A 27,666-nucleotide genomic window follows, 5' to 3' on the forward strand; every position below is an offset into this window, starting at 1 on the left:
TCGTTGTACTGTTGATACTTAGCTCTGTTGACTAATGAGTTTGCCGACCCCTGGGTTAGAGCATCCTCCTGAAGTGCAGAGGTTGCTGGTTCGATCCCCAGTCAGGGCACATACAGAATCAGGTCAATGTTCCTCTCTCTCTCTTTCACCCTCCTCCTCTCTCCTCTCCTTTTCTCCCTCTCCCTCTCTCCCTCTCTTCCTCTTTCCCTATCTCCCTCTCCCTTCCCCTTCCCTCCCTCTTTCCCTTCCTCCTCCTCTCTCCCCTTCCCTAAAATCAATAAATAAAAAAATTTAAAGTGTCTTTAAAAAAAATAAAATGCGCATTGGAAGTTCAGAGTGAAATGTGTACTCCAGCAAAAGATGAAATAAAGTTAAGGGAAATTATGTATAAGTTACTTTATGTTTTTTAATAAGCAGGTTCTTCATGAGACTCTTCATAGTGTTTTTTGTTTTGTTTTTTGTATTTTTCTGAAGTGAGAAGTGGGGGAGATAGACTCCTGCATGCGCCCGACCAGGATCCACCCCGCATGCCCACTATGGGGCGATGCCCTGCCCATCTGGGGCGTTGTTCTGTTGCAACCGGAGCCATTCTAGGGCCTGAGGCAGAGGCCATGGAGCCGTCATCCTCAGCGCCCGGCCCAACTTTGCTCCAATGGAGTCTTGGCTGTGGGAGGGGAAAATGGAGATAGAAAGGAGGGGGAGTAACTCCAGTAATAACTCCAGTAATGTTATTTCATTACTGGAGAAGCAGATGGGTGCTTCTTCTGTGTGCCCTGGCCGGGAATTGAACCCAGGACTTCCACACGCCAGGCCGATGCTCTACTGCTGAGCCAACTGGCCAGGGCGAGACTGTTTACAGAGTTTTGAACATCCCTATTAAGAGAATGGGAGAGTCAGGAATTTTTTTTTTTAAAGTGAAAGTAGGGGAGGCAGATATATTCCTGCATGCACCCTGACTAGGATCCACCCAACAAACCCACTAGGGGACAATGCTCTGCCCATCTGGGGCCCTTGCTCTGTTGTGACTGGAGCCATTTCTTTTTTTTTAAGCACCTGAGGTGAAGGCCATGGAGCCATCCTCAGCACCTGCGGCCAACTCGCTCGAGCCAATAGAGCCACGGCTGAAAGAGAGGAAAAGAGAGAGAGAGAAGGGGGAAGGGTGGAGAAGCAGATGGTTGCTTCTGTGTGCCCTGACTGGGAGTCAAACCTGGGACATCCACATGCCACGCCGATGCTCTACCACTAAGCCAACCAGCCAGGGCCAGGAAATCTTTTGCACTGTAGATGTTCAGGGTCCCTGGGATCATTATGGATAGAACTACTGTTCCTTTGCCTTGAACTTCGCTTACCTGGTTGGGTGTTGTATTATATGTTGACGTTGGGTCCTGACATGACTGTACCAACAGCCTCCAATTCAGTTTGTCTTTGTTATTTCATTACTGGAGGACTAATAGGTGAGTTTAGTTTATGAACCTTTCAAGGGTTGGGACACTTCCCTTTGTAGAGTCCCATACAGGAACACAGAACAGAGCCCAAAATCTTCAGTATTTAGTTGATTAGTTTTAGGTTTCAGTCTTTTTCAATTTGAGCTTTTTCTTCAAAAAGACCTTATTCAGGCCCTGGCCAGATAGCTCGGTTGGTTAGAGCATCGTCCCAAAGCACAGAGGTTGCTGTTCAACCACTGGTTAGGGCACATACAGGAACAGATCAATGTCCCTCTTTTCCTTCCTCCCTTCCCCTCCGTTTACCTCTTCCTCCCTCCCCTTTTCCCCCCCTTCACCCATCTCCCTCCCTCCTCTCCCGCCTTCCCTTCTTCCTTTCCTCCCTTCCTCTCACTAAAATCAATAAATAAGAATTTTTATTTTTTTTAAAAAGCATCTTATTCAGACCACACATAATCTAAAACTTAAAAGACTAGCTGCCACAGTTGAAGTGGGTTTAGGAGTGGGCCCTTACTTGCTATTTTTATCCTAAACTCTTTCTTCCCAGCCACATCCACCCTGTAGCCAGTTCATGGCCCCGTAGGGATTTTTCTGAATGTTAACCACTGTAACTTTGTTTTATCAAGAGGAGAGCCTCAGTGTTGTTGGACTCACCCCAAATCATAGCTAGACATATAGAACTGGGAGTAGAGCCCAGATCCTGTGTCACTAAATCTGTTACTCTTTCCATTACATTGTAGACCATGGATAACTTATTTATAATGATGTTGAGTACTTTATAATCTTCAGAGGGTTTCCATATAATGCAATCTCATTTGATTTCTACTCTGTGACCTTAGTATATTAGTATGATATATACTTGCTAATGTTTATTGAGGGCATGCCCTACGTGCTAAGGGTAAGGGTACTTTTGCATACACAAATTCATTCTTCATCCATTTTTTAAAAATTAATATTTTAAAATCTCAGTTGGCTTCTGCAGTAATGCTGCTGGATTAGAAGTTGGTAGTTTATTTTAGGTTGTGTGTTACAGTTTCAGAAACATTCTTTTTCTGAAGGCCATCAAGTATGGGAAACTAGATTGGGAGCCCAGTTCTGCAAGAATTTCATCTGAAAGCTAGACGGCAGTTTTTATTCACAAATAAAAACTAGACTGATAGTTGGATGGCTTTCCATAAGGGACATTGTCTCAGTGAGCAGGGTTAGTCAAAAGAACACATTATAATTCAGAAGGTTGTGGGGAATGAGAGGATGAGAACATGGTGTTACTTCTGAGAGCTACTTTTATCATGTGATAGCCTCACCGGTTGTGTCCTCCTCTGTGCCTTGGGTATGGCTTCAGAGGTATTGGCAAAGCCCCTTTTTCAAGGACCCTTTATTGCTTAGCAGAAACATAAGCCTTTACTTTTTTTTCAAGTGAGAGTTGGCAAGTTAGAGAGGCAGACCTCCACATGTGCTGACCCTGTTCTCCCTGCCCCCGCCTGGGGCCGATGCTTAAATCAGTTGAGCTATTTTCAGCACCTGGGGCCCATGCTTGAAACATTCAAGCCACTGGCTGTTGGAAGGGAAGAGAAAGAGAAGGGGGAGAGGGAGGGGCAGAGAAGTAGGTGGTCATTTCTCCTGTATGTCCTGACTGGAAATTGAACCCAGGATGTTCATAAGCCAGGCTGATGCCCTATCATACGCTGAGCCATCTGGCCAGGGCCAAGCCTTTCTTTAAGGCATACCGGTTTCCAAGAATAGGGTTGATGGTTTCACACTACAAAGGAAGCACTGTGGTTTTTAGACCCTTTAAATGATTTATGCTTAGCTTAATCCTACCTGTTGAGCATTTTTGTTAACACCAAAAGTTTTATCATTTTGCTGATCTTTTCGGTGCCACTTTGTGAGTAGGGAGTATTTATCCTATTATTGTCTATTAAACAGCACAGGATTCTATAGTGAATTTTTGGAAAGCTGTTTTAAAATAAGAGAAAGCCCTGGCCAGCTGGTTCAGTGGATAGAACATGATTCCAGCACACTGAGGTTGTGGGTTCGATCCCTGGTCAGGGCGTATATGAGAAGCAACCATAATGGAACAACTAAGTGGAACAACAAGTTACTGCTTCTCTCTTTCTCTTTCCCCCTCTCTCAAATCATTGGAAAATTACAAAAAAAAGTAATAGGAACTATAAAGATAAGATTAAATATTCAAAGTAGAATTTTAAATATTGATATGTTGGGGTATGTTATACTTAGAACATACTATTATTTGCTGCCATGCTTTATATATACATTTATTTTGTTCAACAAGAATTTATTGACTTCCTGTCATGTACAAGATTAATGACAATTTTGTATGTATTTTATATTCATATTTTCATTCTATAATGTTTTGAGTATCAGAAAGGAGATGAATGTGGGTCTAACCGGACTGAGTGAAGTGTGAACAGTCTTTGATGCTCTCTACATATCAACAGAAGTGTGATAAACCCCTGTATTTATGTCCGGTCACCTGAGTCTCCATTTTGTCTGTGCAGTTCAGGTTGTTGGGTGGCGTGGTCTGTCACTGCTCTCTACCAGTATTCTAGATCAGGGTCATGTCGTTTGCTGTATGCTCCAGGATTTGTTTGTTTCCCCTATTCTTCCTACCTAAAATCTTTCCCTGAAGTTTATCTGTAGGGCTAATATTTCCGTGAGTGGTGCTCATTTCTTTTTGATTGTAAAATTTTAGCATTCATACAGAATCTCATTCATTTATCTCAATAGTGCCTGGTATAGTATGGTGCTTTGCACACAGTATTCCACTAGCTTTGATCTGGAGGTAGTCTAGTGTGGTGTTTCCCATACATGGTCTCTGAATTATCCCTTAGATGACATAATGAGCTGTGCTATGAAATGTCGTCTACAGCTATATATCGAACTGTTCAGCATTGATCATCTGATAAAAAAAAATAATACAATTGATGTCTTCCACTGCTAAGTTGCCACTCTTTTTTTTTTTTTTTTTTTTTTTGTATTTTTCTGAAAGCTGGAAACGGGGAGAGACAGTCAGACTCTCGCATGCGCCCGACCGGGATCCACCCGGCACGCCCACCAGGGGCGACGCTCTGCCCACCAGGGGGCAATGCCCTGCCCCTCCGGGGCATCGCTCCGCAGCGACCAGAGCCACTCTAGCGCCTGGGGCAGAGGCCAAGGAGACATCCCCAGTGCCCGGGCCATCCCTGCTCCAATGGAGCCCTGGCTGCGGGAGGGGAAGAGAGAGACAGAGAGGAAGGAGGGGGGTGTGGAGAAGCAAATGGGCGCCTCTCCTATGTGCCCTGGCCGGGAATCGAACCCGATTCCCCCGCACGCCAGGCTGATGCTCCACCACTGAGCCAACCGGCCAGGGCCTAAGTTGCCACTCTTAGTGTTCAGTAAAAGTCAGATTTATAGTTAGGTTTTTGCCCCTGGTTATTGCCACATAGGCCATTTCTTAGCCTATAAACAGATTATTTAAATGCACTTTATAGGACAGGTTGCCTTAACTCTTTCTGGAATAATTAAAAAGGGGGGTCTGCATAAATAAAATGTAGAGCATCAACATTATTACATAATCAATTCCTGAAATTGAAAAACACTGCTAATGAATATGGATGTAAGTAGTTTTATTTTATATTTAGTTTCTGAAAATAGTTCTTCAGTGTGGCTTGTATAGCAGTGGTCCCCAACCCCCAGACCATCGACTGGTATAGGTCCGTGGGCCATTTGGTGCCAGTCTGCTGAGAAAGAATAAATAACTTACATTATTTCTGTTTTATTTATATTTAAGTCTGAACGATGTTTTATTTTTAAAAAATGACCAGATTCCCTCTGTTACATCCGTCTACGACTCACTCTTGACGGTTGTCTCGGTCACGTGATACATTTATCCGTCTCACCCTAAAGGCCGGTCGGTGAAAATATTTTCTGACATTAAACGGTCCATGGCCCAAAAAAGGTTGGGGACCACTGTTGTATAGAGCACCAAAGAAAACTGGGAAAGGATTTCAATATGAAATGGAACCAGAGGATATGAAATGGCGAATCTCAGGCTTGTACTTCAGCAGAACGAACTTCAGAATGGAGAGACTGATTTCCTATAAATACCTGACTTTCTGAGACCAATGCATATCTGCCAGGAATCCCTCCCCTTCCTCAAGCCAGTGAACTTACTGCTTAGATTTGGCTGGAGTGCTCCCTCTTTATACACCTTGCCAAAAAGACAGCCCCCCCCCCCCAGCCCCTCAACAGATACCCTGTAGCTTGCTTGCTACAGCCTACAGGTCCTCTGCTGTTCCCAAATAAACTTAGTTTGTGGTAATTCTAGCTTTCCTTACTTTACCTCTTTATTTAAGTTAACAGAACTCCCCAGACCTCTTAGAGTAAGAGACCCAGCTGATGTAGTAACTGAGACCCAAAAAATGAAGATTTACCAGAGATGAGTGAGACCAGTTAATGACAGAGCCTCGACTAAAAAGAAACAATTCTCCCTACCCCTAATCTTTTTCATAATCTTTTGATTCATTTATGCTGTATATTGTGTTATAAACAATAATGGATGTCATTATTGTATTTTTACTCAGTTTTTTTGTACTTTTATATTTAATATTGATGTATCCAGATATTTACTGTTTTCTTGGTGTTTGTATTTTTTATTGTTATATTTTTCTGTTTTGACCTTATAAGAGAATTTATTTTCTTTCCACGTGAGGGATATCCTGTAGGGTTTCCTTTAGTGCATGTTAGCTGATGGCATTAGCTTCTGTTTTTATTTGCCTAAAATGCCTTTATTTCCTCTTTCTTAACTGAATTTTTCTCTGGGTATGGAATTCTAACTTAGTGATCCCCCCCCCCAAAAAAAAACCTGTTATCTTTTAGCTCTGTTATGATTCTGTTGGGGCTATAGTGGTCTACTTTCTGCTCTTTTGAGTATTTTGCATGGAATCACTTTGTTTTCCTCAGCTTTAAAGATTTTTTTCTATCTTTTCCATACTTCTATTATTATATGGATTTTTTCCTGCTACGAGCTCACTAGGCTTCTTGAATTTGTGGCTTGATAGCTTTAATCAGTTTTAGAATGTTTTAGTCATAATTTCTTCAAATACAACTTTTTTTGAGAGAGCGAGAAGGGGGGATGGGGGGAAGAGAGAGAAACATCAACTTGTTCCACTTAGTTGTGTAGCCATTGATTGCTTCTTGTATGTGTCCTGACCAGGGCTTGAACTGGTGACCCTGGGATTGGACCAGTGAATTAGTCAAGAACTATGTGTTAACACATTGAGGCCCTGGACAAAATGAGCTTCTTGAAAAACAGTGTTTAGCAGAGTAGATATGGCAGTTCTGGAATTCATGATGAACGTTGGGTAGCCATGTTTCTACCTTTTTAAAACTGAGAACCCTTCTCTCTCAGCACCCACAACACTTAATGAGGGTTAATCACTTTACCTCCTGTTCTCAGAACTCTTTGCAGATGCCTTTTGTCTCTGTTGACACTGAGCATATCTCTATATCTTTTTAGGTACCTTTTAAAAATAGCAAAAATTCATAATTAATGTAAATGTCAGCAAGGAGAAACTATATATCCTACAATATACCTAGAATAGAAATATTTGAAAGAAAATATCTGCTATCATGTTTTAAGGTGTTACTCAATGACAAATTCTTATAAACCTTATTAAAGCTGATTTGAACTGAAAAGTATATTGAATATTAGGCTTTTCCAGTGATATATGGTAACCATTTGCTGTTAACCTATATACATATAGTTACTAGAAGAAAAAAATGCCTAAATGGAAATCATATTAATTTTAAGAAAAATAATGCAGTGTGTCTCAAGATGTATCCATTTTAGATTAGACTTAAGGTTTGATTTAGGAGTCTTTTTGTATCTTGCTAATCACTAAACCAGCTGACACTTGGGCAAGCTATCATTTGGTCATTTTGGTGGTTTTGTAGTACAAATGGTCAAGTGTTTCATTAAGGAAAATGCCAGATTTTCTAGTTTATATAAGGGATAATCTTTCAACATCAAATCCCCTAGATCAGCAATTTTCAACCTTTTCATCTTATTGCACACATAAAAATTCTGTGGCACAGCAACAAAATACATTTTTTTGCTGATCTGATTAAAAAATAGGTTTAATTTGATTCCTTCACACCAGACAGCCCTTGTTGGGTTGCTTTTCATCCTTTTTTTTTTTATATATTTGATAGTCTAAGGGAAAACAGGTCAGAATCCCTGACTAAATAATCAGGTATTGCATGTTTTAAAATTCTTGAGGCACACTGGTTGAAAATTGCTTCCCTAGATCTCTTGTTTTATTTTACTTCTTTTAGTTTTTTTTGTGTGTGTATGCAATAAATGAATTACACTATGAGTGCACTCTTAAATGTCCAGTATGTAATAGCATACACAGAATTTCAGAGCCATATTATAGGTTTATGACAGGAATATGTTTTCTTAGGGTCTGCTAACACTAATTGTTAACAAGTAGTTGTGACCATGTTCGTGGGGTTTTATGTAAGTAGATGTTAGGATTGGTGCTCAGGAATACATAAAAAATTTTCCTGTTTAAATTTAAATTTAAAGTAGTTAAAATTAAAACCTGGTACTTATATGTTGGAGGATGTTTTTAGGAACTAATAACTTGTGAAGCAGAAGGATATGCTTTGGAAAAAGTTTCTCACTCAGTATTTTACTTTTAACTTTAATGAATTAAACATTTGTATTTTAATTTCTCATTTTTCTTGATACTAAAATAAAATATCAATAATACATTGTATTATAAAGTTTGGTTTGTCCCCTAATGCAGAAGCTCCACCATGAGACGAGGGGGATGGAGAAGACGAGCTGAACACGACGGCTGGGGAAAATGGGTGCGTTTTAAAGAGTAAAAATAATTGTATTGAACTGTCTAGGTATTTTTCATTCCTCTTATAGTTTATAATGTGGTTTAAGGCATTTTATAAATTGTAAATCACTTTAGATACCAGCTTTTTGAGTTCTTACAGTGTATTGAGAGGTCAAACCTTAACCCCTAAACTTGCAAGAATTTTATCCTGAGGAAATAAATGTTGTAGGGCAGAATTTATCACAGTACAATTTTACTGCAGCATGGCTAATAATAGAGAAAAACAGGAAAGCATAGATATTCAATAATAGGGAACTGGTTAAATAAATTATTTCTGCAGTGGGACACTGCAGCCATTATTTTGTTTATATTAGCCTGGCTGATGGCCTCAACCTAAAGGGTCTCTGTTGTGTTTTAAAGGAATATTGGTAGGTATAGGATCCTATTTTTTTAAAACTGCTGTGCCCTGAGACATAGACATAAACTTTGAAAATAAGATACCAAAATGTTAACAGTGAGATCACAGCTAATTTAAACTTTATATTTTCCAAAAAAAAATTTTGACAGTGAGCATGTAATATTTGAATAATTAAAAACAGTGAAGTCATTTCCATCTTGAAAAATTGTGTACCACTTCTAAATATCTACAGTTTTCTTTTAAACACTTAATTGATATTCTTTATTGATCTAGATCAGTGATTTTCAACCTTTTTTGAGCCGTGGCACAGTTTTTACATTTACAAAATCCTGGGGCACACCACCTACCAAAATGACACAAAATGATACTCTAACACAGTACATATTATACATATAGTTAATAATATAGTTTCTAAATGTATCGATATTTATACTCACACCTGACCATGTCTCACCACACCCTAGTGTGCCTCAGCACACTGGTTGAAAAACACTGATCTAGATCAATCAAGACAATTGATAATTTAAATTAGTTAAGCTTAATTTTTTTTCCTTTTATTTTAAGTGGGGGGGGAGGCAGAGACAGACTCCTGCATGCGCCCCAGCCAGGATCCACCCGGCAAGCCCACTAGGGGGCGATGCTCTGCCCATCTGGGGCCCTTGCTCCTTTGCGAACGGAGCCAATTTTTAGCCCTTGAGGAGCAGGCCATGGAGCCATCCTCAGTGCCTGGGCCAACTTGCTACAAAGTTGAGCCATGGCTGCAGGAGGGGAGAAGGAGAGAGAGAAAAAGAAGCAAAAGGGGGGAAGGGTGGAGAAGCAGATGGGTGCTTGTCCAGTGTGCCCTGACTAGGAATCGAACCTGGGACATCCACATGTTGGGCCAATACTATCACTGAGCCAACTGGCCAGGCCAAGCTTAATTATTTCAATATTCAGCTACACTTTTTAGATTTGTAAAGGTCTGTAGGAAAAATTAAAATGTTTTTATATTCTTTTGGAGGTTCCTATTTAATGAAAATTAGTACTACTGTCAAATAGATTGATTAGATCCAGAATATAGCTGCTGAATTGTTTATTTTACTCTTAATCTGCATGTTTGGAGGACTGCACTGGTTTGTCAACTGTTTCATATTACCTGAGTTTAATTAATTTTAAACTTCCTATATATAGAAGATTGTGGAAGTCTATATTTTAGGCTGCTAAAAAATACTTTTATTGACCAGTTATCAAATTTTACTTGGTTTAAACTTCCGTATGGCTTTTGTTTGACTTTATAGATAAGAACAATATTTTGTGGCAGTAAACATTTTTTGACTTTTTAAAATAACTTATTAGAATGTTAAAGAATTATTAAAAATGGAGTCAACAGAGGGAAAAGTCTCTTTTGACCTGCCTGTTTTATTGTCTTGCCTCTGGTTCATGTTTATAATTACACCTTTGTAATTATTATGCTTTGGTCACTGGCATAGGATAAGGTCCTTTTATTTACATTTAAATAGAAGTTTAAGAAAGAAAATACAATTTTCTAATTAGTGTTTACCTTTTCTTTATTTTAGGGTGGGTATATGGCTGCCAAGGTCCAGAAATTGGAGGAACAGTTTCAATCAGATGCTGCTATACAGAAGGATGGAACTTCATCTACAATTTTTAGTGGAGTTGCCATTTATGTTAATGGATATACAGGTTGAGTACTTTTTACTCTTTAGGTACCCTCTTTTGTCATGTACTTTTATTAGGATTGATAGTAATTATCATATATAAAAATGTTAAAAATAATTCTTTGCTTAGGTAGTCTTTCACTTTTTCTTTCTCTTCCACCTATACCTGTCATTGTCTTCAATTTTAATTTTTATGAGGTTTAAAATGAATAGTACTTGTCTTTTATAAACAGCTGATTGAAAGCTCTTCACACATATGTGGGCTTCAGTCCAGGGGGATCTGGTAAGGCTACTCCCACTGTAGATAGCTGTAGGGGCTGGTGGAAAAGGAGGGTGGTGTATGTCTAAATCAGACTGCCAGTGTTTTGGTTGCCAAGGGGGAAGGAAAGGGCCAGAATTCTCAGTTTAGAAAGTAGAATTTTATTTAATCTGGTTTTTTTTTTATTCTCTACATCATGTTTCCCCTACTGCTATGCCTGTTGTCATTTAGTCCAGAATCTGAAAGGAACAGGGTAGTCGTCTTTGTGAGTGGAAGAAGAGATCTGGAATTCTGATATGTCTATTAGACAGAATTTCAACTGTGAACTTCCTGTCTTACCACCTATCCACATGTTCACCTTTGGAGGTGCCTTGTGCTCCTATTTTATGAATATCTCTTGGTTTCCCTGGCACTAAGCAGCCTCTTCTCAGCTTCCAGACAGCTTAGATTTTGGCTTTCTCTGGTCTGCAAAGTCAGTTACCACTTGTCTACTGGCTGTCAGTTGTTCTTTTCATTCTCTTTAAGATTTCTTAAGATTATTTTAGTTTTTGAGAGAGAGACTATTCAGCTCGTAGTTGCATCACTTTAGTTGTTCATTGATTCCTTTCTCATATGTGCCTTGACTGGGGGGCTCTAGCTGAACCTTGGTCCTCTGCGTCCCAGGCCCATGCTTTATCCACTGTGCCACCACTTGGTCAGGCCTAAGAGTTTGCTTTCTTTTTAAGGCAAGTAAGCCTGACCTGTGGTGGCTCAGTGGATAAAGTGTCGACCTGGAAATGCTGAGGTCGCCGGTTCGAAACCCTGGGCTTGCCTGGTCAAGGCACATATGGGAGTTGATGCTTCCAGCTCCTACCCCCCTTCTCTCTCTGTATCTCTTCTCTCTCTCCCTCTGTCTCCCCCTCTCCTCTCCAAAAAAAAAAAAAAAAAAAAAAAAAGAATAAAAAAAAGGCAAGTAATATACCATTGTATGAATAGAATCCAGTAGTGTGTGGACTTGAGAAAGAAATGACCTACCAAGAACTCCTAGTGGCTAACTGGGCTCAAATTTAAAAGCAAAGTCTAGCCACCATTTCCAGACACGAGTCTCTCATGCAAACTGCACTTCAGGGAGAAGCCTGCAATGAACTGCTTGTCTCCTACACTGAACTGCCTGCTTGTACTTGGTTTCTGACATCTAAGCCAGCCCTTATAAAGGAGTTCCTGAAATACTATTTCATCCAGTAGGACTGAGGCTTTCTAGCTGTACAGCTGAAAAAGAGGACTGTACAGCTATATCTCTACTAGAAAGCCTGGCGGTCATACGAAATGACCGCTGTTCTAGATATTATAAATTGTAATTAAAATGATTTGTGCAAAGGTGTCTGCTAATTCAAACTGAATTACCCAGGGCAGGCGGCAAGGACGCCCCTTTGCTTACTGCCCCACGGGGTTTCCCCCTTCTACTTGCTTAATTGCTTAAAGTAGAGTGCAATGAAGGAAACCACTGGCGGTACATTTCTTAAGAGCCACCGCTAGCTCAATAAATAAAGGTGATTTAAATAATAAAATGTTAATTCACATGTCAAAGATCTCTTTGTACACAACATTTCTTGTGTAGATCTTTCCATCATTTTTAAGCTTGCCTTGCAGAGGACCATCAGTTATTTTTAATTTTACGTCCGTTCTTTCACAAACTCTTGAACAGGCAACATAAAGTTGACCGTGTCCAAATGCAGGCTCAGGTAAAAAAAATGCCAACACGCTTAAGCGTTTGGCCCTGAGACTTATTGATGGTCATAGCAAAGGCAAATTTTACAGGCAATTGTCTACGTCTCAATTGAAACGGCAACTCTGTTTGAGATGGAGCCAAATCAATTCTTGGAATGACATGTATTTCACCTTTAGAGGAGCCAGTCAAAGATTTAGCTATTATGACATTATTTTTCAATTGGAGAACCTCTATTCTTGTACCATTGCAAAGACCCCTTCTGGTGTTAAGATTTCTTAACAGCATAATAATTGCTCTAATCTTTAACCTCAGTTTGTGAGGTGGCATGCCAGAAGGTGGGACTATTTGAATGCCGTGGCAACTTCACCCCATTGGCTAGTACAGTTACGCAAGCAACCAATAAGCTATCGGCGACAAACAGACACTTAAGCCGCATATAATAAAGATTAGCATCTTCACTGACCAATCAGAGTAGCTTCATTCTGACCAATCAGGACAGTACCTTTTGTATTAATACAACTTCAAGGATTTGGAATCTTCATTTATTGGAGAATAGAGACCAAGGGCAGACTCTTCTCTCTGTTTCCCTTAGCTGCCCTCTGGCTTGTGAGCAAACTATGTTTCCCGGGCTGAGCCAAGAGAATCAAAGCTGTCTAGTCAGAGGGACCTTGCCCCAGGGCCTTTTCATAGCCATGCCTTAGCACAGTCTGGCTGCTTCATAATTGAGGTGTAACACTGTTGAGCTGTTCTACAGTCATGCTGTATCACAGTTGAACTGTTTGTGCTGATTAAGTTTCCTTCTTCACCTCATCCCCTAATTGGGGATTCCTGTTGGTGTTGAATTGGTGCCAGCAACCACTGGTTGACAGGTCCATAACATTTAAAGGAGTACATGACAACAGCACCAGCACCTTGATGACAAAACCTGGGGAATGAAATTACATGGCAGAGCTTACTATTGAAGTAGTTATCCAAGTGATCCTTAGAAATGCTTGTCTTGTTTGTTTTGTAAGCAGTGTTGAAATAAAATTAATCTCACAGAGAACTTGCTGTGCTGAGACTATACTATTGAATCCATGGTTGTGAGGATTAACTGACATGACACGTAAAGAATTGACTGGAATAGGTGCTAAATTAAACCTTTGAGTAGTATGAATGTTCATGTACGTCCTTGTGCCTATTGACCATCCAGAGTACGATCGTACAAACATTTTTATTTTAAAAATGTGTAAGACAACATTAAAAAAAAGTAAATGAATGTTCTTCCTGTTTCCATAAATTGGTTATCAAACAAATATGATTTTAAGTTATTAAAACTGGAATGGGAATTAATTTCATTTTTTGAAGAAAAAAAAAAACTCCCAGGGGTCAGCACACATGAAAAAACTCACTACTCAAAGAGTTAATGTTAATTTTCTTTCCTTGGTTCTTTTTACCTGATCATGGTTATGAAATTAATGACAGTTTTTTATTTTGCTCTACAAAGGTGAATTTTTAAAAATAAGATTGACATACATATTATTTACTAGAATGGACACATAAGCATCTACTGCCTATAGAAGATAAAACAAGGTGTAGAGAGAAATGGTGGCGTGAGAGATACTCCCAGTCTCTCCCCTTGAAATTTCAAAAAATTCAACCATTATGCAGAGGAAAAGCCCCAGGTGAACCTGAAATATCCACACACCAGATAAACAAAGGTATGATTGGATAAGAAGGCGAGCCAAAGATGGAATTCACTCATGAAGGAAAAAAGCTGGAGGACCAAGTGTTTCTCTTTCTTCACTTATCTGAGGGACGGAAGTACTTTTAGCATGGGTTTTGTTTCAGAGCCAGGAGAAGTGGAGAGACTGAGGGGCAGAGGGGAAGGAGCTGAATTAAGGCAGGCGCACAGTCAAGAGCAGGAACAGGGCTGGTTCTTGGCCTTTGCCTGCATCACTGGGCTCCATTTGTGATTGCAGGTGCTAGACATGCACATAGCCTGCTGCGCGCTTCCGAGATCCACACACAAGTAGCCCATGGACATCGGCCCATAGGACTCTGAGTGGTGCTCCATCTGCCCATGCAGTCCATGGAGTTTGGCCTGGGTGGCAAGGAGGAATGTTTGATCTGCGTCTATGCCCCACTAGCCCTGCTCCTAAAGCTCAGGGTGCTGGCTTATAGCAGGCAGCCCCTGCCCTGCCCAGCCCAGGACTTCGCTTTGAGTGGTATGGAAGGAAGGATCTGGCTGTGTCTCTCCCAGCCTTCCAAGTCCCACATTGCTTTCCTTGCTGTGAACAGTGGCGGTCGTGGATCCCCCATAGCTGAATCTCCCAGCCGCTCTCCCGTGACAGGCAAAGGTGCTGGGCATTTGATCCTCTGCTCTGTTGGGAGAGGCCCCAGGAGACTTGAAATGGCTCATTGCTAGAGCCATAAAATTGCAAGCCCTAACAAGCCCCTCGTACTAATGCAGCTGCAGCCCTGCCTACATCATTACCACAGCTACACCTCAGCAGAACTCCACTCAAGAACCTCACAGAGGCAAAACTTGTAGTACAGCACCACCAGCCAGAAAAAGGAAAAAAATTACCTCTCAAAATTGGAAAAAAAATACATTTTGTGGGTTTTTTCTCATTTTTTTTCTTTTTTCTTTTTCCATTTAAACTTCATTATTCTTAGTTGCTTTATTTTTTATTCTTGTTTTTAGTGAGGATTTCATTTCTAACACTTTCTCATTTCTTTTTTTCCTCTTCCCTTTTCCCTTTTGTTTCTTTTTTTCTCTCATCTAAATGTTATTCTTTGTCAAATTATTATATTTTGTACTCATACTTTTTTTGTGGCGTTTTGTATGTTTTTGGTTTTTTTTGAAGAGCACATGTTGGTATTGGTTTTAATATTTTATCACCTGGCAGCATCTTGTGGAGAACACGCATTCCTAGCCTATGCCCGACCCAGCCTGCCATTAACAGTCTCAAAAGCCTTTTTTTAAAAATTTTTATTTTTTAATTAATTTATTGTGTGTACATAGATTCTAATGTCACCGTGTTCCCCAGTACGTCCTCCCTGTCTCCCTCCCCATAACACCCTCTCCCCTTCCATGCAGGATTTGCTTTTCGGCTCTCGTCCCAACCTGTCAGCCTATCATCACCTTTCCCTCTGTCCACTTTCCTTCTGGATCCTTTGAACCCACCTCTGTCTGCATTCTGCTCCTCAGTTCATATTGTTCGTCAGTTTCCTCAAACAAGTGAGGTCATATGATATTTTTCTATCTCTGCCTGGCTTATTTCACTTCACATAATAGTTTCCAGTTCCATCCATGTTGTTGCAAGAAAGAATATTTCCTTTTTCGTAGCCCCATAGTATTCCATTGTGTATATGTACCACCTCTTCTTAATCCAGTCATCCACTGGCAGACACTTGGGCTGTTTCCAGGTCTTGGCTTTTGTAAACAATGCTGCCATAAACATGGGGGTGCATATTTTCTTTTCAAACTGTGCTGTGGTATTCTTGGAGTATATTCCTAAAAGTGGGATGGCTGGGTCAAAAGGCAGTTAGATTTTTAATTTTTTTTGAGGAATCTCCATACTGTTTTCCACAGTGGCTACACCAGTCTGCACTCCCACCAGCAGTGCAGGAGGGTTCCCTTTTCTCCACATCCTCGCCAGCACTTATTCTGTGTTGTTTTGTTGATGAGCGCCATTCTGACTGGTGTGAGGTGATACTTCATTGTGGTTTTAATTTGCATTTCTCTAATGATTAGTGGTATTGAGCATTTTTTCATATGCTTATTGGCCATCTGTATGTCCTCTTTGGAGAAGTGTCTATTAATTTGTTTTGCCCATTTTTTATTTGGACTGTTTATCTTCCTCGTGTTGAGTTTTAAAAGTTCTTTATAAATTTTGGTTATTAACCTCTTATCAAACGTATTGTTGAATATGTTCTCCCATTGTGTAATTTGTCTTTTTATTCTGTTCTTATTGTCTTTAGCTGTGCAGAAGTTTTTAGTTTGATATAGTACCATTCGTTTATCCTGTCCTTTATTTCCCTTGCACGTGGAGATAAATTAGCAAATATATTGCTGCAAAAGATGTCGGAGAGCTTATTGCCTATGTTTTCCTCTAGGATGCCTATGGTTTCACGGCTTACATTTAAGTCTTTTATCCATTTTGAGTTTATTTTTTGAATGGTGTGAGTTGGTGGTCTAGTTTCATTTTTTTGCAGGTAGCTGACCAATTTTGCCAACACCATTTGTTAAAAAGACTATCTTTACTCCATTGTGTGCTATCACCACCCTTGTCAAATATCAATTGTTCATAAAGGTTCAGGTTTATTTCTGGGTTCTCTGTTATGTTCCATTGATCTATATGCCTGTTCCTATGCCAGAACCAAGCTGTTTTAAATACAATGTCATTGTAGTATAACATGATGACCGGAAGTATGATGCCACCCACTTTATTCTTCTTTTTCAAGATTGCTGAGGCTATTCGTGTTCTTTTTCGGTTCCATATGAATTTTTGGAATATATGTTCTATATCTTTGAACTATATCCTTGGTATTTTAATAGGAATTGCACTGAATTTATAAATTGCTTTGGGTAATAGGGACATTTTATTGATGTTTATTCTTCCTAACCATGAACCACGGTATATGCTTCCACTTGTTTGTATCTTCCCTGATTTCTTTTATCAATGTTCTATAAATTTTTCAAGTACAAGTCTTTAACCTCCTTGGTTAAATTTACTCCTAGGTATTTTATTTTTTTTTGTTCCAATAGAAAACAGGATTGTTTTATTAATTTCTCTTTCAGACAGATCATTGTTGGTATATAAAGATGCCTCTGGGCCCTGGCCGGTTGCTTCAGTGGTAGAGCATCAGCCTGGCGTGAAGGAGTCCCAGGTTCGATTCCCAGCCAGGGCACACAAGAGAAGCACCCATCTGCTTCTCCACTCCTCCCCCTCCCCTCTCCTTCCTCTCTGTCTCTCTCTTCTTCTCCTGCAGCCAAGGCTCCATTGGAGCAAAGTTGGCCCGGGCACTGAGGATGGCTCCATGGCCTCTACCTTAGGCGCTAGAATGGCCCTAGTTGCAACAGAGCAACGCCCCAGATGGGCAGAGCATCGCCCCCTGGTGGGCGTGCTGGATGGATCCCGGTGGGGCGCATGCGGGAGTCTGTCTGACTGCCTCCCCGTTTCCAACTTCAGAAAAATACAAAAAAATAAATAAATAAAGATGCCTCAGATTTCTGAGTGTTAATTTTATATCCTACCACCTTGCTGACTTTATTTATCAGGTCCAGTAGTTTTTTGACTGCGACTTTAGGGTTTTCTAGGTGCAGTATAATATCTTTCTAGGTGCAGTATAATATTGTCAACAAATAATGATAGTTTTACTTCTTCTCCAATTTGGATGACTTTTATTTCTCCTTGTCTGATTGCTGTGGATAGGTTATTAACCCCTTATCAAACGTATTGTCAAATATGTTCTCCAGAACTATGTTGAATAAGAGTGGTGAAAGGGGGCACACCTGCCTTGTTCCTGATCTTAAGGGAATTGCTTTTAACCTTTGCCCATTTAGTATGATGTTGGCTGTGGGCCTGTCATAGATGGCCTTTATCATGTTGAGGTACGTTCTGTGTATTCCCACTTTGCTGAGGGTTTTAATCATAAATGGGTGCTGGGTTTTATCGAATGCTTTTTCTGCATCTATTGATGTTATCATGTGGTTTTTGTCCTTCCTTTTGTCTATGTGATGAATCACATTGATTGATTTGTGAATATTGTACCAGCCTTACCTCCCAAGAATAAATATCACTTGATCATGGTGTATGATTTTTTTTCATATATTGCTGGATCCGGTTTGCTAATATTTTGTTGAGGATTTTAGCATCTAAATTCATCAGGGATATTGGCCTATAGTTTTCTTTCTTTGTGTTGTCTTTGCCTGGTTTTGGAATCAAAATTATGCTCGCCTCATAAAAGGAGCTTGGAAGTTTCCCCCCTCTTTAATTTTTTGAAATAGCTTGAGAAAGATAGGAGTTCATTCTTCTTTGAATGTTTGGTAGAATTCGCCTGTGAAGCCATCAGGTCTAGTACTTTTGTTGGGAGTTTATTGATAACTTTTTGGATCTCATTTATTGTAATCCATCTATTTAGGTTTTCTGATTCTTCCAGATTGATTTTTGAAAGATTACCTTTTTCAAGGAATTTGTCCATTTTCACCTAGGTTGTCTAGTTTTTTGGCATACAGTTCTTCATAGTATTTTATTACACTCCTTTGTATTTCTGTTGTGTCCGTTGTTACTTTTCCCCTCTTACTTCTAATTTTATTTATTTGAGTCCTTTCTCTTTTTTTCTTGGTGAGTCTGGCTAAGGACTCATCGATCTTGTTTACTTTTTAAAAGAATCATCTCTTGGTTTCATTTATCCTCTGTATTGTTTTTTTAGTCTCTATGTCATTTATTTCTGCTCTGGTCTTTATTATTTCCTTCCTTCTACTTCCTCTAGGCTTTACTTGCTGTTCTTTTGCTAGTTCTTTTAATTGCGGGATTACATTGTTTTTTTGAACTTTTTCTAGCTTCTTTAGGTATGAATGTAATGCTATAAACTTCCCTTTCAGGATTGCTTTTGCTGTGTCCCACAGATTTTGCATTGTTATATGCTCATTTTAATTTGTTTCAAGGAAATTTTTTATTTCTTTTTTGATCACATTGTTGACCCAGTCGTTGTTTAATAACATGCTGTTTAGTTTCCAAGTGTTTGAGTGTTTTTCAGTTTTTCTATTGTGGTTGGTTTCTAGTTTCATGCCATTGTGGTCAGAGAAGATGCTTGATATGGTTTCAGTCTTCTTAAATTTGTTGAGACTTGTTCTATGCCCTAATATGTGTTCTATCCTAGAGAATGTACTATAAAAGAATGTACTTGAAAAGAATGTATATTCTGCTGATATAGGGTGGAAGGTTCTGAAGATATCATTTAAATCCAGTTGATCTAGTGTGTCATTTAAGGCCACTGTTTCTTTGTTTTCTGTTTGGAGGATCTATTGATGTTAGTAGAGTATTAAAATCCCCTACTATTACAGTATTACTGTCAATCTTGCTCTTTATGTCCCTCAAAATCTGCTTTATATATTTAGGTGCTCCTATATTAAGTGCATATATATTTATAATGGTTATCTCTTCCTGTTGGATTGCTTCCTTTATCATTATATAGTGACCTTCTTTATCCCTATAGTCTTTGTTTTGAAGTCTATTTTGTCAGATACAAGTATTACTACCCCAGATTATTTTTTATTTTCATTTGCATGAAATATTTTCGATCCTTTTACTTTCAATCTGAGTGTATCTTTTGTTTTGAGGTGTGTGTCCTGTAGACAGCATATGTACGTGTTCTGTATTCTTATCCATTTATCTACCCTATGTCCTTTTTTTTTTTTTTTGTATTTTTCTGAAGCTGGAAACGGGGAGAGACAGTCAGACAGACTCCCGCATGCGCCCGACCGGGATCCACCCGGCACGCCCACCAGGGGCAACGCTCTGCCCACCAGGGGGCGATGCTCTGCCCCTCCGGGGCATCGCTCGTGTTGTGACCAGAGCCACTCTAGCGCCTGGGGCAGAAGCCAAGGAGCCATCCCCAGTGCCCAGTCCATCTTTGCTCCAATGGAGCCTCAGCTGCGGGAGGGGAAGAGAGAGACAGAGAGGAAGGGGGGGGATGGAGAAGCAGATGGGCGCTTCTCTTGTGTGCCCTGGCCGGGAATCGAACCCGGGACTTCTGAACACCAGGCCGATGCTCTACCACTGAGCCAACCGGCCAGGGCTACCCTATGTCTTTTCATTGAAGCATTTAATCCATTTACATTTAAGGTATGATATGTAGTTATTTTTTTGTTATTATTTTTTTGTATTTTTCTGAAGCTGGAAACGGGGAGGCTGGCAGTCAGACAGACTCTCACATGCACCCAACCGGGGTCCACCAGCACGCCACCAGGGGGCGATGCTCTGCCCATCTGGGGCGTCGCTACTGTTGTGACCAGAGCCACTCTAGCGCCTGGGGCAGAAGCCAAGGAGCCATCCCCAGTGCCCGGGCCATCCTTGCCCCAATGGAGCCTTGGCTGCGGGAGGGGAAGAGACAGAGAGGAAGGAGAAGGGGAGGGGTGGAGAAGCAGATGGGCACTTCTCCTGTGTGCCTTGGCTGGGAATCGAACCCGGGACTTTTGCACGCCAGGCTGACGCTCTACCACTGAGCCAGCCTGCCAGGGCGATATGTAGTTATTTATTGCCATTTTATTCTTTAAAGTTATATTCCTCTTTTACTATATTCTTTTCACCTTTGATCTGTTTACAACAGGCCCCTTAACATTTTTTGCAGCATTGGATTGGTTGTAATGAATTCCTTGAGTTCTTTTTTGTCTGGGATGCTTTTTATTTCTCCTTTAATTTTAAATGAGAACCTTGTTGGATAAAGAAGTCTGGGTTGTAGGCTCTTGTTTTGCATTACTTTGACTATGTCTTGCCATTACCTTCTGACCTCATGTTTCTGTTGAGATATCGGATTTCATCCTTAGGGGGGCTCCTTTGTAGGTGAAAACCTTTTTTTCTCTAGCAGCTTTTAATATTTTCTCTTTATCACTTAGCTTTGGTATTTTAATTATGATGTGTCTTGATGAAATTTTTTTGGGATTCTCTTTAATAGAATTCTCTGTGCTTTCTGAACTTGTGTGACTTTTTACTGCATCTATTTAGGTCAGTTTTCAGCTATGATTTCATTGAACAAGGTCTCTAACCCTTGTTCTTTATCTTTTTTTAGGAACCCCTATGATTCGGATGTTGTTTCTCTTTAGGTTGTCACAGAGCTCTCAGAGTTTTCTCAGATATTTTCAGTTTCTCTTTTTTTTTTTTTTTTGCTGCTCCGCTTTCGTACTTTCACTTATCTTGTTCTCTATGTCGCTGATTTGATCCTCTGCTTCATCTAGCCTGCTTTTATTTCCTTTCAGTGTAATCTTCATTTCTGATATTGTGTGTCATTTCAGTCTTGTTCTTCTTTATGATTTCCGTATCCTTTTTGATGCTTTCAATTTGTTGTTTTTATTGCATTCTTGATTAATTTAATTTCAGATTATCAATCATACTTTCTTTTAAAGTTTTTTAAAATTAAATTTAATGGGGTGACATTGATGAATCAGGGTACATATGTTCAGAGAAAACATCTCTAGGTTATTTTGCCATTTGATTATGCTGCATTCCCATCACCCAAAGTCCAATTGTCTTCCTTCACCTTCTAACTGGTTTTCTTTGTGCCCCTCCCTCTCCTCCCCCCACCCCATAACCCCCACACTCTTGTCCATGTCTCTGAGTCTCATTTTTATGTCCCACCTATGTATGGAATCATATAGTCTTAGTTTTTTCTGATTTACTTAATTCACTCAGTATAATGTTATCAAGGTACATCCATGTTGTTGTAAAGGATCTGATGTCATCATTTCTTATGGCTGAGTAGTATTCCATAGTATATATGTACCAAAGCTTTTTAATCCACTCGTACACTCACAGACACTTGGGCTGTTTCCAGATCTTTGCTGTTGTGAACAGTGCTGCCATAAACATGGGGGTACATTTCTCCTTCTGAAACAGTGCTATGGTGTTCTTGGGGTATATTCCTAAAAGTGGGATAGCTGGGTCAAAAGGCAGTTAGATTTTTAATTTTTTGAGGAATCTCCATACTGTTTTCCACAGTGCCTGCACCAGTCTGCATTCCCACCAGCAGTGCAGGAGGGTTCCCTTTTCTCCACATTCTCGCCAGCACTTACTCTGTTTTGTTTTGTTGATGAGCGCCATTTTGACTGGTATGAGATGATATCTCATTTTAGTCTTAATTTGCATTTCTCTAATGATTGGTGATGTTGAGCATTTTTTCATATACTTATTGGCCATCTGTTTGTCTTCTTTGGAGATGTATCTATTCATTTCTTTTGCCCATTTCTCGATTGGATTGTTTGGCTTCCTGGTATTGAGTTTTACAAGTTCTTTATAAATTTTGATTATTAACCCCTTATCAGACGTATTGTCAAATATATTCTCCCATTGTGTAGTTTGTCTTTTTATTCTGTTCTTATTGTCTTTAGCTGTGCAGAAGTTTTTAGTTTGATATAGTACCATTCGTTTATCCTATCTTTTATTTCACTTGCCTGTGGAGATAAATTGGCAAATATATTGCTGCGAGAGATGTCAGAGAGCTTACTGCCTATGTTTTCTTCTAAGATGCTTATGGTTTTACGGCTTACATTTAAGTCTTTTATCCATTTTGAGTTTATTTTTGTGAATAGTGTAAGTTGGTGGTCTAGTTTCATTTTTTTACAGGTAGCAGTTCAATTTTCTCAATACCATTTGTTGAAGACGCTGTCTTTAATGTATGCTCTTACATCCTTTGTCAAATATCAGTTGTCCATTAAAGTGTGGGTTTATTTCTGGGTTCTCAGTTCTGTTCCATTGATCTATATGCCTGTTCTTATGCCAGTACCAGGCTGTTTTGAGTACAATGGCCTTGTAGTATAACTTGATATCTGGAAGTTTGATACCTCCCACTTTATTCTTCCTTTTCTAGATTGCTGAGGCTATTCGTGTTCTCTTTTGGTTCCATATAAATTTTTGGAATATGTGTTCTATATCTTTGAAGTAAGTCATTGGTATTTTAATCAGTATTTCATTGAATTTATAAATTGCTTTGGGTAATATAGACATTTCGATGATGTTTATTCTTCCTAACCATGAGCACGGTATATGCTTCCACTTGTTTGTATCTTCCCTGATTTCTTTTATCAGTGTTTTATAATTTTCCAAGTATAAGTCTTTAATCTCCCTGGTTAAATTTATTCCTATGTACTTTATTTTTTTGGTTGCAATAATTAAGGGCATTGCTTTTCTAATTTCTCTTTCTGACAGTTCATTGTTAGTGTATAAAAATGCCTCTGATTTCTGAGTATTAATTTTATATCTTGTCACCTTGCCGAATTCATTTAGCAGGTTCAATAGTTTTTGGACTGAGACTTTAGGGTTTTCTGTATACAATATCATATCATCTGCAAATAATGATAGTTTTACTTCTTTTCCAATTTGGATGCCTTTTATTTCTTTTCTTACCTGATTGCTGTGGCTAGGACTTCCAGAACTATGTTGAATAGGAGTGGTGAAAGGGGGCAACCCTGCCTTGTTCCTGATCTTAAGGGAATTGCTTTTAACCTTTGCCCATTTAGTATGATGTTGGCCGTGGGTTTGTCATAGATGGCCTTTATCATGTTGAGTTATGTTCCCTGTATTCCCACTTTGCTGAGAGTTTTGATCATGAATGGGTGCTGGATTTCATGGAATGCTTTTTCTGCATCTATTGATGTTATCATGTGGTTTTTGTCCTTCCTTTTGTCTATGTGATGAATCACATTGATTGATTTATGACTATTGTACCAGCCTTACCTCCCAAGAATAAATATCACTTGATCATGGTGTATGATTTTTTTTCATATATTGCTGGATCCGGTTTGCTAATATTTTGTTGAGGATTTTAGCATCTAAATTCATCAGGGATATTGGCCTATAGTTTTCTTTCTTTGTGTTGTCTTTGCCTGGTTTTGGAATCAAAATTATGCTCGCCTCATAAAAGGAGCTTGGAAGTTTTCCCTCCTCTTTAATTTTTTGAAATAGCTTGAGAAGGATAGAAGTTAGTTCGTCTTTTAATATTTGGTAGAATTCACTTGTGAAACCATCAGGTCCAGGACTTTTGTTTGTTGGGAGTTTTTTGATAGCTGTTTCAATCTCATTTGTTGTAATTGGTCTGTTTAGGTTTTCTGATTCTTCCAGATTAAGTTTTAGAAGATTAGATGTTTCAAGGAATTTGTCTGTTTCATCTAGGTTGTCTAGTTTTTTGGCATACAGTTCTTCATAGTATCTTCTTACACTCCTTTGTATTTCTGTTGTGTCGGTTTTTATTTCTCCACTCTCGTTTCTAATTTTATTTAATTGAGTCCTCTTTTTTTCTTGGTGAGTCTGGTTAAAGGGTCATCGATTTTGTTTACCTTTTCAAAGAACCAGCTCCTGTTTTCATTTATCCTCTGTATTGTTTCTTTAGTCTCTTTGTCATTTATTTCTTCTCTGATCTTTATTATTTTTTACCTTCTACTAGCTCTGGGCTTTATTTGCTGTTCATTTTCTAGTTCTTTTAGATGCAGGGTCAAATTGTTTATTTGAGCTTTTTCTAGCTTCTTAAGGTATGCGTGTAATGCTATGAACTTCCCTCTCAGTACTGCTTTTGCTATGTCCCATAAATTTTGAGTTGATGTATGGTTGTTATCGTTCATTTCTAGGAAGTTTTAAATTTCTTCTTTCATCTCATTGTTAACCCATTTGTTATTTAATAACATGCTATTTAGTTTCCAAGTGTTTTGAGTTTTTTTCAATTTTTCTGTTGTGGTTGACTTCTAGTGTCATGCCATTGTGATCAGAGAAAGTACTCGATATGATTTCAATCGTCTTAAATTTGTTGAGACTGCTTTTGTGTCCTAACATGTGGTCTATCCTAGAGAATGTACCATAAGCACTTGAAAAGAATGTATATTCTGCTGCTTTAGCGTGAAAGGTTCGGAAGATATCTATTAAATCAAGTTGAAGTGGTATGTCCTTTAAGTCTGCTTTTTTTTTGTTAATTTTCCTTCTTGAAGATCTATCTAGTGATGTTAGTGGGGTATTGAAATCCCCTACTATTATATTATTGGTGTTGATCTCACCCTTTAAATCCATCAATGTCTGCTTTATATAATTAGGTGCTCCTATATTAGGTGCGTAGATATTTATAACGGTTATATCTTCCTGTTGGATTGCTCCCTTTATCATTATGTAGCGACCTTCTTTATCTCTTACTATACCCTTTGTTTTAAAGTTTATTTTGTCTGAAAAATGTATTGCTACCCCAGATTTTTTTCATTTGTATTTGCGTGAAATATTTTTTTCCATCCTTTTATCTACAGTCTTGGTGCATCTTTTGTTTTAAGGTGTGTCTCTTGTAGACAGCATAGGTATGGGTCCTATTTTCTTTTTTTTTTTTTTTAAATTTTTTTATTTTTATTTATTCATCTTTAGAGAGGAGGGGGAGGGAGAGAGAGAGAGAGAGAGGAGAGACAGAGAGAGAGAAGGGGGGAGGAGCTGGAAGCATCAACTCCCATATGTGCCTTGACCAGGCAAGCCCAGGGTTTCGAACCGGCAACCTCAGCATTTCCAGGTCGACGCTTTATCCACTGCGCCACCACAGGTCAGGCAATAATTAAATAACATTTTTTTTTTGTTTTGTTTTTGTTTATTTTTTTCGAGAGGAGAGAGAGAGGGAGAGAGAGAGAAGGGGGGAGGAGCTGGAAGCATCAACTCCCATATGTGCCTTGACCAGGCAAGCCCAGGATTTCGAACCGGCGACCTCAGCATTTCCAGGTCGATGCTTTATCCACTGCGCCACCACAGGTCAATGGGTCCTATTTTCTTATCCACGCAGCTACCCTATGTCTTTTGATCAGATCATTTAATCCATGTACATTTAAGGTTATTATTGATATGTAGTTGTTTATTGCCATTTTATTCTTTAAAGCTGTATTTCTCTTGTGCTATATTCTTTTTCTCCTTTGATCTGTTTACAGCAGGCCCCTTAGCATTTCTTGCAGCATTGGTTTAGTTGTAGTGAATTCCTTGAGTTTTTTTTTTTTTTTTTGTCTGGAAAGCTTATTATTTCTCCTTCAATTTTAAATGATAGCCTTGCTGGATAAAGTAGTCTTAGTTTTAGGCTCTTATTCTGCATTACTTTGAATATTTCTTGCCATTCTCTTCTGGCCTCAAGTGTTTCTGTTGAGAAGTTGGAAGTGATCCTTATGGAGGTGTCTTTGTAGGTGCTAGTCTTTTTTTCTCTAGCACCTTTTAATATTTTCTCTTTATCACTTAGCTTTGGTGTTTTAATTATGATGTGTCTTAGTGTAGATTTCTTTGGGTTTCTCTTTAATGGAGTTTTCTGTGCTTCTTGAACTTGTGAGGCATTTTTCTGCCTTAATTGAGGAAAATTTTCAGCTATGATATGTTTGAATAAAGTCTCTATCCCTTGTTCTTTCTCTTCTTCTTCAGGAAACCCTATGATGCGGATGTTATTTCTCTTCATGTTGTTACAGAGCTCTCTTAGAGTTTCGTCAGACTTTTTGAGTCTCTTTTCTTTTTTTTGCTTTGCTTCCATGCTCTCATTTATCTTGTCCTCTAATTTGCTGATTTGATTCTCAGCTTCATCCATCCTGCTTTTAATTTCTTCCATTGTGGTATTCATTTCTGATACTGTATTTGTAATTTCTGACTTATTCTTTTGTATTAATTCAATGTACTTTTTTATATTTTCTATCTCTTTATTTAGGTGTAATGACCATCTATTGTTGTGCTAATATCTTTTAGCATCCTAACAATCGTTATTTTAAACTCTGTATCTGGTAATTTGGTTATATCCGACTCAGGACCTTTTCTGGGGATTTCTCTTGATTCATTTGTGTTGCATGTCTCTGCCATCTCATTTTGTATGTGTAAAAGAAGGTTTTGGCCACTTGAGTCCACTGGGTGTGGCCTCTGTGTTCCCTAGGTGTGGTGTTTCTGCAGACCCACCACCCCCTCTGCTGTTGCTTCTAGGGCGTTCAGGTATGGGTGTTACCGGTGCCTGCCCACTGGGGTTGTGCTGTAGATTCTGCCTCCTTCACGGGAGTGGCTGTGATTATGTGCTTGTTTGTACAAGCCTTGGCGGCCTTGGTCTTTTTCCCGCCCCCACAGGAGGCGTTATACTCAGCCCTGAGGGCAGGGGTGAGCACCTTTGCTCAGCTGTGGGTCTCTACCTGATTTTGGGCTTTTGGCTCAACCCCCATGGGAGGAGCCGGCTCCCAAGTCAGGCCACAAGCCTTTTTTCCGCGGGCAGGGCAAGGCTGTGCTTCTTTGCCCTTGTTTAAGGGCGGGTCTCCACCCCTTCTGGGTCTCCTGCCATTCTCCCGCAGGCTGGATTGCAGGCGGGCAGCAGCTGGGCTTTACCACTTGTGCACATCCCCTCCTCCCCAGCCGAGCAAGACTGAGCTCACACCTGGGCCTCGGTGGCCAGCTGGCTTCCACCCTTGCCGACAGAACCGCGCTTCTGCGTCCTGCCGCTTACCGCCCTTGGGCGAGCCCTTAGCCATGCAGGTGGGTGTGCTGCACTTCAGACCCTAAGACTCATTACTGTAATTCCGAAAGCTCCATCCTTCTAAGCGACTCTGCCGCGGGAGAGCTTGTTTGGCTGGTGTCCTGCTTCCCTTTGCTGGTATTGCTGTTTCCA

General features: G+C 39.6%; 1 protein-coding gene across 9 annotated transcripts in view; it reads left to right on the top strand.

Annotated features, from left to right (window-relative positions):
* Positions 1–27,666, top strand: part of REV1 (REV1 DNA directed polymerase) — a 135,588-nt gene that overhangs the window by 21,395 nt on the left and 86,527 nt on the right. For 8 of the 9 annotated variants that reach the window (XM_066267852.1, XM_066267853.1, XM_066267845.1 and 5 more), the window contains 2 exons: positions 8,255–8,318; positions 10,268–10,394. In XM_066267852.1, coding sequence (XP_066123949.1) covers positions 8,265–8,318; positions 10,268–10,394 — 181 coding nt within the window. In that variant the 5' untranslated portion in view covers positions 8,255–8,264. Of the gene's footprint in view, positions 1–8,254; positions 8,319–10,267; positions 10,395–27,666 lie in introns of those variants that run through there. The other variant, XM_066267854.1, reaches the window with a different exon arrangement.

Source organism: Saccopteryx bilineata, chromosome 3, assembly GCF_036850765.1.
Source record: "Saccopteryx bilineata isolate mSacBil1 chromosome 3, mSacBil1_pri_phased_curated, whole genome shotgun sequence".
In the NCBI taxonomy this organism is placed as follows: Eukaryota; Metazoa; Chordata; class Mammalia; order Chiroptera; family Emballonuridae; genus Saccopteryx; species Saccopteryx bilineata.